Source organism: Salmo salar, chromosome 23, assembly GCF_965601325.2.
Source record: "Salmo salar chromosome 23, fSalSal1, whole genome shotgun sequence".
NCBI classification, from domain to species: Eukaryota; Metazoa; Chordata; class Actinopteri; order Salmoniformes; family Salmonidae; genus Salmo; species Salmo salar.
The window spans coordinates 40031958-40043653 of record NC_138313.1 but is presented as its reverse complement, the minus strand read 5'-3'; the positions used below and the strand labels follow the sequence as shown (position 1 = coordinate 40043653).

General features: G+C 42.2%; 1 protein-coding gene across 1 annotated transcript; it reads left to right on the top strand.

The window, feature by feature from the left end:
* Positions 1–673: 673 nt before the first annotated feature.
* On the top strand, positions 674–3260 carry LOC106597372 (zona pellucida sperm-binding protein 3-like). Its single transcript, XM_045706267.2, has 8 exons — positions 674–1286; positions 1374–1492; positions 1596–1699; positions 1964–2141; positions 2326–2443; positions 2644–2726; positions 2800–2879; positions 3127–3260. The coding sequence occupies exons 1-8, from the start codon at positions 768–770 to the stop codon at positions 3189–3191; spliced, it is 1266 nt and encodes a 421-aa protein (XP_045562223.1). The 5' UTR covers positions 674–767; the 3' UTR covers positions 3192–3260.
* Positions 3261–11696: the final 8436 nt, after the last annotated feature.

Below are 11696 nucleotides of genomic sequence, written 5' to 3'. Positions count from 1 at the left end.
CCGAACGGGCGCAATGGGGCAAATTAGTGGTTTAATGCATTTTTATTTGGTAAGCATTAGAATAACCTGCCTCAATATTTGCAGCCATAAGGTGGTATAATCTCTCTAGGAATTGATCCGTCAATTCAAATGTTAAGACAAATTTTGAATGGAGAAAGTTTTCACTTTCTTTCGATCCCATCAGTATTGACACATACTTCAACAATGCACTTAGTGACTATTCTCTCGGCGTGTTGTTTTGGGAAACATGTGTTACATCTTCGGCCGTTGTGGGGAAGATGCATCATTAAAAAACTCATAAGGCTAAATGCCATTGCTATCAGGAAACCGTTCCAAGGACATTAAAAAATCAAGAATGGGCCACTTCAGTCCTCAGTGGCCAGAGTGATGTCACACTTCTTCCCCATCCCTAGATAACACAGCTGATTAAACTAATTGTATTTTAAACTAAATATTATGATTAGTTGATTATTGGAGTCAGGTGTGTTAGCTGGGGCTGGTGCAAAAGTGTGACACCAATCAGGCCCCCGAGGACTGGAGTTGACCATCCCTATTATAAATGAAGATACTTGACAGTATTGAGATACATCCAGTTCAGATTGTAGTATATTTGCAGCTCTGTAACATGTCTGGAACATCATTAGGTAAATCAAACAAGGGGTGGAGTCAAACTAAGACAAAGGGATACAAAATGGCTGTTCAGAGACACTGTAGTTATTGCAAATGTCAAAGAAATATGTACAATTGACACTAGAAACTAGAGAATAATGGCATTCTGTATTACATTCCTCCTACTTCTTACCTTTGGCTGTTCAGCTACAGTTCAGCAGCTTTATCGGGAAGCGAGATCTCAGAGCCAAGTGGCACATGCCCCTGGGAGATTTGTTCCACAGTATAGGCCTGCTCAAGAACCAGCCAGATTTCAACCAAGGCCTGTGCAATGGCCCTCCAGGGTCCAGACACCGACGCAAGTTCAAAACCCTTTCCTCCAGTCAAAGCAGACCTTCAATGAGCCTTTGACCTGGAGATTTCCTGAAGATCCAGTCAAAGAGGTGCAGTTGGCTATTGATGAGCAGAGACCACTGCCTGTGCCTGCCAGTAGCGTTGCAGTTCAATGTGGGGAGACTGCTGCTCGTGTGGAAGTCAAGCGAGATCTGCTCGGTATCGGCCAACTCATTCACCCAGAGGATCTTACCTTGGGAGGCTGTGCTGTCACTGGGGAGGATGCTTCCGCTCAAGTTCTGATCTTTGTCACTGAGCTGCACGGATGTGGGAGCACTCTAACGGTAACATTGAGCATTAGCATCGTTATGACTTTTCTAGGTTGACTACCATTGATTTTCTTACAATGCCATTTGCTGCTCTGATTCCAGATGACTGAAGATTCACTTGTCTATGTCTTCACACTCCGTTATACACCAGCCACCCTGGGCAGCAGCCCCATTGTTCGGACTAGAGAAGTGGTGGTCTGGGTTGAGTGCCACTATCAAAGGTGAGTTGACTACACCTGCATTGTGTTTTATTTTCTTCAGTTCAATCAACTTTGGATATACTTCCTTGGCCAGTTGGTTTCACATTTAAAGACTCCTTTACAGAAAGCATGATGTGAGCAGTGACTCAGTGAAGCCCACCTGGAATCCCTATGCCTCCACTAAGGTTGCAGAGGAGCTCCTCTACTTCTCCCTGAGGCTAATGACTGGTTAGTAACTGCTTGTCCTTGCCATATTGGCATTGCTCTTGACAGGCACTGACTTAAGTGCTGTCTCTGCACTTGTTTGTAAACTATGGTAGTGCCAACTGGCAAATGTAACCGCCACTGAGTTATTGGAATGAGGTGGCTACCCCAGAGTACAAAAGGATGGCAGTTATATTTGCCATGATAAAGCCACACTGCTGATAAACTAGAGCAGGGTCTGTACATCTGACTTGGAATGAGTATTAGACTGTGCCCTTGTCTTCGCAGACAACTGGCAGTTGGAGAGACCCAGCAAAGAGTACGTCCTTGGAGATAATATTAACTTTGAAGCTTCTGTCGTCCAGTTCTACCATGTGCCCCTCCGAGTCTTTGTGGACAACTGTGTAGCCACAGTCATCCCAAACACCAACACTGTCCCAAGATATGCCTTCATCGAGAACCGTGGGTGAGTATCCTTTGTAAGGTACTTGATCTAGATCAAGGACTAATTGTTTGCTTTAATCTGCTAAGGAAAGCATTTCCCATTCCCTCCACCTGCCCACACTTCAGATCAACAGCCATCTTGAATGGCATCCCTCCAGAGTTTCAGCAGTGTAGGTAGCCTAATTTTTTTTGTTTGTGGCCTTCAGTTGTCTGGTCGACACCAAGCTGACAGGCTCCAGGTCCCAGTTCAGACCTCGCACCATGGATGACACGCTCCAGTTCCAGATAGAAGCCTTTAGGTTTCATGTTGTGAACACTGGCTCAGTGAGTAGTTAATCCTGAGATCTAGTGCAAATTAGCTTCGGAATGTCCAAATGTATAGAATTGGCAGGTTTGTTGAGCTTCAATCATAAATTAAGTAGAGTATGCCCAATATGGCTTGTGTTGGACCCAACATGACGTTGCTTTAAATTGGTGTCAAATCTACTAATTCTTATGTGGTACCAATGCTGCGACTTCAACAGCTATACATTACCTGCCTCCTGAAAGCCACAACAGCTTCAGCCCCAATTGATCATGAGAACAAGGCTTGTTCCTTCTCGAATGGGTAAGTCTGGGTATATATGGCAGGGTGTGCACTTTGCTTGTACGTACTATATGCAACACTCTCTTTTCAATAGATGGAGCGAGGCCAGTAAGAAAGACCAGGTGTGTGGCTGTTGTGACACAGACTGTGGCATGAGAAGGGAACCGGCTCCAGGTACATGTGCACTTCAGTCCAGTGTTGCTCAATCCATTCCTGGATGCCTCCCTGGGGTGCACATTTTTGTCCTACTCCAATACCTAGGTACTTGATTCACCTAAACCTTTGGCTAAATTGGTGGTCAGTGCTTGGCTGGAACAAAAAAGTGCACCCACTGAGTCACCCAGGAATTGCCTGAGAAACAATGCTTTTGTGAAGTTTGATTCTGAGTTCTCCCTATATAGACATGGTCTTCTGCTCTTAGGTTTCCAGTGGGAGCAGGACATTTCTGTTGGTCCTCTCAACATAAAGGAAAAGCTTCTTGACTGATGGTGTAACTCTCAACTGGACTGACTTTCCTGCCCAAATGCATTCTGGATGATAAAAAAATATCTAGATTAAGGTTTTTGTCTTGTGTATTTTGTTCATTGACTAGCATGAGCTTTTGTAATGCCCAGGTCTAAAATGAAGTTCCTCAACTCCCTGATTCTGTATCTTGAAAGTTAAGATATAACTTGATTGCTGACATAATGTTTTGGTACAAAACTCAGCAAAAAAAGAAACGCCCCTTTTTCAGTACCCTGTCTTTCAAAGATGATTCTTAAATCTGAATAACTTCACAGATCTTCATTGTCAAATTTTATTAGTCACATGTGCCGAATACAACAGGTGTAGACCTTACAGTGAAATGCTTAAACAATTAATGAACATGCACCTGTGGAACGGTTAAGACAGTAACAGCTTACAGACAAGGGCAATTAAGGTGACAGTTATGATAACTAAAGAGGCCTTTCTACTGACTCTGGAAAAACACCAAAAGAAAGATGCCCAGGGTCCCTACTCATCTGTGTGAATGTGCCTGCAAGGAGGTGTGAAGACTGCAGATGTGGCCAGGGCAATTAATTGCAATGTCCTTACTGTGAGACGCCTGCTACAGGACGGCCAGCTGATCGTCCTCACAGTGGCAGATCATGTGTAACAACACCTGCACACGATCGGTACATCTGAAAATCACACCTGCGGGACCGGTACAGGATGGCAACAACTGCCTGAGTTACACCAGGAACGCACAATCCCTCTCAGTGCTCAGACTGTCAGCAATAGGCTGGACTGAGGGCTTGTAGGCCTGTTGTAAGGCAGGTCATCACCGGCAACAACATTGCCTATGGGCACAAACCCACGGTCGCTGGACCAGACAGGACTGGCAAAAAGTGCTCTTCACGGAGGAGTCGCGGTTTTGTCTCACCGGGGGGATGGTCGGCTTCTCGTTTATCGTCGAAGGCATGAGCATTACACCGGGTCCTGTACTCTGGGACGGAATTGAGGTGGAGGGTCCGTCATGGTCTGGGGCGGTGTCACAACATCATCGGACTGAGCTTGTGCGTTACAGGGCAGACATCCTCCTGTTGTGCTCATCCTGACATGACCTGTTGAATCGGATGAGGGCTAGAGCCATTTCCACCCCCCCCCCCCCAGAAAAGTCCGGGAACTTGCACGTGCCTTGGTGGAAGAGTGGACTATCATCTCACAGCAAGAACTGGCAAATCTGGTGCACTCCATGAGGAGATGCACTGCAGTACTTAATGTAGCTGGTGGGTTGCAGTATATTGTAGCTGGTGGCCACACCAGATACTGACTGTTACTTTTGATTTTGACCCCCCCCCCCCCCTTGTTCTGGGACACATTATTCCATTTCTGTTAGTCACATGTCTGTGGAACTTGTTCCCTTTGCCTCAGTTGTTGAATCTTATGTTCAAACAAATATTTACACGTTAAGTTTGCAGAAAATAAACGCAGTTGACGGTGAGAGGACGTTTCTTTATTTGCTGAGTTTATATCAACAATGGACTGATGAATTGAATACCTGAAGTTTTGGGTGGAGTGTTCCTTTTAACCAGTCAACTTCAGCAGTGAGGCAAAGGTACACATTTCAGGGTTTGAAATTGCCCTGTCTCATGACTTAAATATTGATAAAACAATTAAAATACAGTCCTGGTGGGGCTACCTGTCACGTCCTGGCCAGTATAAGGGTTAATTGTTATTGTAGTTTGGTCAGGATGTGGCAGAGGGTATTTGTTTTATGTGGTCCGGGGTGGTGTTTTGGTAAAAGGGTGTTTGATTTAGTATTTTCGGGTTTTTGGTCTATGTTTATGTATTTCTAGGTGTAGTCTAGTAAGTGTGTTTCTATGTAGAGTTAATTGGGGTGGACTTCCAATTGCAGGCAGCTGTGTGGTGTTGCCTTTGATTGGAAGTCCTATATTAGTTGGGTGTGTTTGTCTGTGTGTTTGTTGGAGATTGTTCTGTGTTTAGCCTTGTGCCTTGCCAGACTGTCTGTATATCGTTCGTTCACTTGTTTTGTTATTTTGGTGTTCATTTTGGGAAGTTAATAAACGTCAAGATGAGCTTACACATACCTGCTGCGTTTTGGTCCTCCATTACCGACGAAAACCGTGACACTACCACTCATAGGAACCATCTGATATACAATTTCCCATAAACTTCCTGGGGGGGAAGTGGTCTATTCCAATGTACTATATCCAGCCCATTAAAATGTGAATCAATGGACTGCAACAATGCAAATTATATTTTAGGTTGTCACAACCAATAGTAATAAAATGACTAGTCTCTACCAAACCATTACATTAGTCTTGTTTAGTTGCAGGGTGTATTCCTGACTAATGGAAAAGTAGTCAACACTTTTAGTTCAGGAACTGTGGGTTAGATTTAAAAAGGACTTAATACTTTTTAGTGGGCGGGGACAAATAGAAAATACATGACCCTTCGATGTTGATTAGAGTAGCTATGCCGTAAAAGCTGTCTCGATTACATGTAATGATTTACGAAACCCTGAAATGGGGTCTTTGCAGGCTTCGTAGCAGTGAATGCATTGTGTTACAAGCTCAATTGCTGGTATTTTTAGAAAGTGTTTGAAATGTTTTTTTGTTTTATAAAAAATGATTGAACCTTTATTTAACCAGGTAGGCTAGTTGAGAACAAGTTCTCATTTGCAACTGCGACCTGGCCAAGATAAAGCATAGCAGTTCGACACATACAACAACACAGTTACACATGGAATAAACAAAACATAGTCAATAATACAGATGAAAAAAAGTCTATATACAGTGAGTAAAAATGAGGTAAGATAAGGGAGTTAAGGCAATAAATAGGCAATGGTGGCGAAGTAATTACAAAATAGCAATTAAACACTGGAATGGTAGATATGCAGAAGATTAACGTGCAAGTAGTGATACTGGGGTGCAAAGGAGCAAGATAAATAAATACAGTATGGGGATGAGGTAGTTGGATGGGCTGTTTACAGATGGGCTATGTGCAGTGATCTGTGAGCTGCTCTGACAGCTGGTGCTTAAAGCTAGTGAGGGAGAAATGAGTCTCCAGCTTCAGTGATTTTTGTAGTTCGTTCCAGTCATTGGCAGCAGAGAACTGGAAGGAAAGGCGGCCAAAGGAGGAATTGGCTTTGGGGGTGACCAGTGAGATATACCTACTGGAGCGCGTGCTATGAGTGGGTGCTGCTATGGTGACCAGTGAGCTGAGATAAGGCGGGGCTTTACCTAGCAGAGACTTGTAGATGACCTGGAGCCAGTGGGTTTGGCGACGAGTATGAAGCGAGGGCCAGCCAACGAGAGCGTACAGGTGGCAGTGGTGGGTAGTATATGGGGCTTTGGTGACAAAACGGATGGCACTGTGATAGACTGCATCCAATTTGTTGAGTAGAGTGTTGGAGGCTATTTTATTTCTCGAGGATTGGTAGGATGGTCAGTTTTACGAGGGTATGTTTGGCGGCGTGAGTGAAGGAGCCTTTGTTGCAAAATAGAAAGCCGATTCTAGATTTGATTTTGGATTGGAGGTGTTTAATATGAGTCTGGAAGGAGAGTTTACAGTCTAGCCAGACACCTAAATATTTGTAGTTGTCCACGTATTCTAGGTCAGAACCGTCCAGAGTAGTGATGCTAGTCGGGCGGGCGGGTGCGGGCAGCGAACAGTTGAAAAGCATGCATTTGGTTTTACTAGCGTTTAAGAGCAGTTGGAGGCCACAGAAGGAGTTTTGTATGGCATTGAAGCTCGTTTGGAGGTTAGTTAACCTCTTGGGGCTAGGTGGGACGCTAGCGTGCCACCCGTGGTGCACTCCATCAACAGCAGGTGCATTTCAAGAGCGGCAAATTTGAATCCAAATAAATGTCAAAATTCAAATTTTTCAAAAATACAACTATTTTACACCATTTGAAAGATAAACATCTCCTTAATCTAACCACGTTTTACGATTTCAAAAAGGTTTTACGGCGAAAGCATAAATTTAGAGTATGTTAGGACAGTACATTTACAAGAGTTGTGTGTAATGTTTTGTCAAGTCAAAGACAGGGTCACCAAAACCATAAAACCAGCTAAAATGATGCACTAACCTTTTACAATCTCCATCAGATGACACTCCTAGGACATTATGTTAGACAATGCATGCATTTTTAGTTCTATCAAGTTCATATTTATATCCAAAAACAGCGTTTTACTATGGCATTGATGTTGAGGAAATCGTTTCCCTCCAATAACCGGCAGTCAAGTCAGCGTAACAAATTAAATAATTAAAATTAGAAAACATTGGTAAAATATTATATTGTCATTTAAAGAATTATAGATTTACATCTCTTGAACGCAATCAACTTGCCAGATTTAAAAATAACCTTACTGGGAAATCACACTTTGCAATAATCTGAGCACTGCGCCCAGAAAAATACGCGTTGCGATACAGACTAGACGTCATGTTGGGGAGATCTAAAATCGAAAATACTATGTAAATAATCCATTACCTTTGATTCTCTTCATCAGATGTCACTTCCAGGTATCACAGGTCCATAACGAATGTAGTTTTGTTCAAAAAAGCTCATCATTTATGTCCAAAAATCTCCGTCTTGTTAGCACATGATGTAAGCCAGCCGGACTTCTCGTCATGAACGAGGGGAAAAAATATATTTCCGTTCGTTCAAACATGTCAAACGTTGTATAGCATAAATCATTAGGGCCTTTTTTAACCAGAACATGAATAATATTCAAGGTGGACGAATGCATACTCTTTTATAACGTATTGGAACGAGGGTACCCAACATGAACTCGCGCGCAAGGTGTCTAATGGGCCATCATCGTTCCATGGCTCTTGTTCGGTCAGATCTCCCTCCAGAAGACTCAAAACACTTTGTAAAGGCTGGTGACATCTAGTGGAAGCAATAGGAAGTGCCAAAATATTCCTAAACCCCTGTGTTTTTCAATGGGATAGGTTTAAAGTCAATACAACACATCAGGTATCCACTTCCTGTCAGAAAATGTCTCAGGGTTTTGCCTGCCAAATGAGTTCTCTTATACTCACAGACACCATTCAAACAGTTTTGGAAACTTTAGAGTGTTTTCTATCCATATATAATAAGTATATGCATATTCTAGTTACTGGGTAGGATTAGTAACCAGATTAAATCGGGTACATTTTTTTTATCCAGACGTGCAAATGCTGCCCCCTAGACCCAACAGGTTAACACAGTGTCCAAAGAAGGGCCAGATGTATACAGAATGGTGTCGTCTGCGTAGAAGTGGATCAGGGAATCACCCGCAGCAAGAGCGAAATCGTTGATATATATACAGAGAAAAGAGTCGGCCCGAGAATTGAACCCTGTGGTACCCCCATAGAGACTGCCAGAGGTCCGGACAACAGGCCCTCTCATTTGACACACTGAACTCTGTCTGCGAAGTAGTTGGTGAACCAGGCGAGGCAGTCATTTGAGAAACCAAGGCTATTGAGTCTGCCGATAAGAATGTGGTGATTGACAGAGTCGAAAGCCTTGGCCAGGTCGATGAAGACGGCTGCACAGTACTGTCTTTTATCGATGGCGGTTATGATATCGTTTAGTACCTTGAGCGTGGCTGAGGTGCACCCATGACCAGCCCGGAAACCGGATTTCACAGCGGAGAAGGTACGGTGGGATTTGAAATGATCAGTGATCTGTTTATTAACTTGGCTTTCGAAGACTTTAGAAAGGCAGGGCAGAATGGATATAGGTCTATAACAGTTTGGGTCTAGACTGTCACCCCCTTTGAAGAGGGGGATGACCGCGGCAGCTTTCCAATCTTTAGGAATGTCGGACGATACGAAAGAGCGGTTGAACAGACTAGTAATAGGGGTTGCAACAATGGCGGCGGATAATTTTAGAAAGAGAGGGTCCAGATATGCCAATTCCGTTTTAAATCGTGTTTGATGCATTTCACACAACTCCATGAAACACCTCTTATTCCTCCACACATTCATAAAAATCCATATTTATCCACCATAATAGAAGTGGAAAGGGTCCAACGGATTTGCAGACTTCCATTCTTCTGGAGTTCTCCAGCTGTAAAAAAACCAGAAACAAACAAGTTAAATTATGCAAATGTTCAACTGCAAGACATGGTGAAAATTCGGAAAAAATAAAGATGCAATACTTTTGATTTTCAGTAAATACAGTGAACGACTTAGGTTACAAAATAATTATATCCAGCTTTTATTCGGTATGTTTAATTTTTTCAATGCAAAAGCTTTCAAATGAGATTTGTTTAACCTTTCATAACAGAGCATTGGGTGTAGCAAGTTAAACTCACAAATCTCTAGGCAACACTAAACCCATTATTACATTAATTAACCCTTATGGCTTTGCCTTTTGCAGTGCTAGACAAATATTACAACGGAAGCTTTATCAAAATTATTCAATAGAACATTTGAGGTAAACCAAGAACCTGACAATGTTAAGTGTACGACAACAAAGTTCTTTTATGCTTTTGAGCAATTTTTTGAAAAACTTTTTGATGGCTCTAATTTGCACCTCCGGGGTGTTGCGTCTGTCATTGTGTTTATCGCTCTCTGAATAATACTCTCGCTCTCTGTGAAATAATTGTAATGTTAAGGAAACATTTGAACGGTGAAAGCTTACCCTAGAGCAGCCCTGCCTTTCAATCCTATCCTCTTTTTCTTATAGATGACCACTGGCTTATAATGCCTTGTTAATTATAGTGCATGTGTTTCCCCTTGCCCACATATCTGTGTTTAATATTAGGCTACATATACAGCCAAAACATTAAGGAATGGCAGTACATCTGTGTCAGTCTCTCTTCCTCTCTCTCTTTTTTCTTCTATTGAATTTGATATAACACCATCTGTGTTTGTCATAGAGCGATGGGATTAGTTTCTGTGGATGCAGACAGATTTCCAGCATTGTGGTTCATTTGACAGGCCCTCTGATAAGTGAATTACAATTTCGGTAGGACTTTCCAGCCTCCAATGGTGGTGGATATGTCATGTAAACCTACACAAGAATCCCTAGTTATATTCATATTTATATCCAAAAACAGCGTTTTACTATGGCATTGATGTTGAGGAAATCGTTTCCCTCCAATAACCGGCAGTCAAGTCAGCGTCACAAATTAAATAATTAAAATTAGAAAACATTGGTAAAATATTATATTGTCATTTAAAGAATTATAGATTTACATCTCTTGAACGCAATCAACTTGCCAGATTTAAAAATAACCTTACTGGGAAATCACACTTTGCAATAATCTGAGCACTGCGCCCAGAAAAATACGCGTTGCGATACAGACTAGACGTCATGTTGGGGAGATCTAAAATCGAAAATACTATGTAAATAATCCATTACCTTTGATTCTCTTCATCAGATGTCACTTCCAGGTATCACAGGTCCATAACGAATGTAGTTTTGTTCAAAAAAGCTCATCATTTATGTCCAAAAATCTCCGTCTTGTTAGCACATGATCTAAGCCAGCCGGACTTCTCGTCATGAACGAGGGGAAAAAATATATTTACGTTCGTTCAAACATGTCAAACGTTGTATAGCATAAATCATTAGGGCCTTTTTTAACCAGAACATGAATAATATTCAAGGTGGACGAATGCATTCTCTTTTATACCGTATTGGAACGAGGGTAGCCAACATGAACTCGCGCGCCAGGTGTCTAATGGGCCATCATCGTTCCATGGCTCTTGTTCGGTCAGATCTCCCTCCAGAAGACTCAAAACACTTTGTAAAGGCTGGTGACATCTAGTGGAAGCAATAGGAAGTGCCAAAATATTCCTCAGCCCCTGTGTTTTTCAATGGCATAGGTTTAAAGGTAATACAACACATCAGGTATCCACTTCCTGTCAGAAAATGTCTCAGGGTTTTGCCTGCCAAATGAGTTCTGTTATACTCACAGACACCATTCAAACAGTTTTAGAAACTTTAGAGTGTTTTCTATCCATATATAATAAGTATATGCATATTCTAGTTGCTGGGTAGGATTAGTAACCAGATTAAATCGGGTACATTTTTTTTATCCAGCCGTGCAAATACTGCCCCCTAGCCCTAACAGGTTAAGCTATAGGGCAAGTATAGTGCAACTTTTGGTTCCAAATGATGTCTCACATTTAATTATTTGCAAACAGGGACAGTTTCGTTGAAAACAAGACACTGATTTCGCATTGAAGAAATATGATAAGATGAACACATGCACTATACAGTTGAAGTCGGAAGTTTACATACACTTAGGTTGGAGTCATTAACCTCTTGACGGTCGCCTAGGATAGGGGGCGCTACAGCGCTTTTTGAAAGAAAATCGTGCCCATTTTAAACGGCCTACTACTCAAACTCAGAAGCTAGGATATGCATATAATTAATACTTGTGGATAGAAAACAACCTAAAGTTTCTAAAACTGTTTGAATGGTGTCTGTGAGTATAACAGAACTCATATGGCAGTCAAAACCCCGAGACAGATCGAAACAGGAAGTGGAATTTTGAATTGCGGACTCA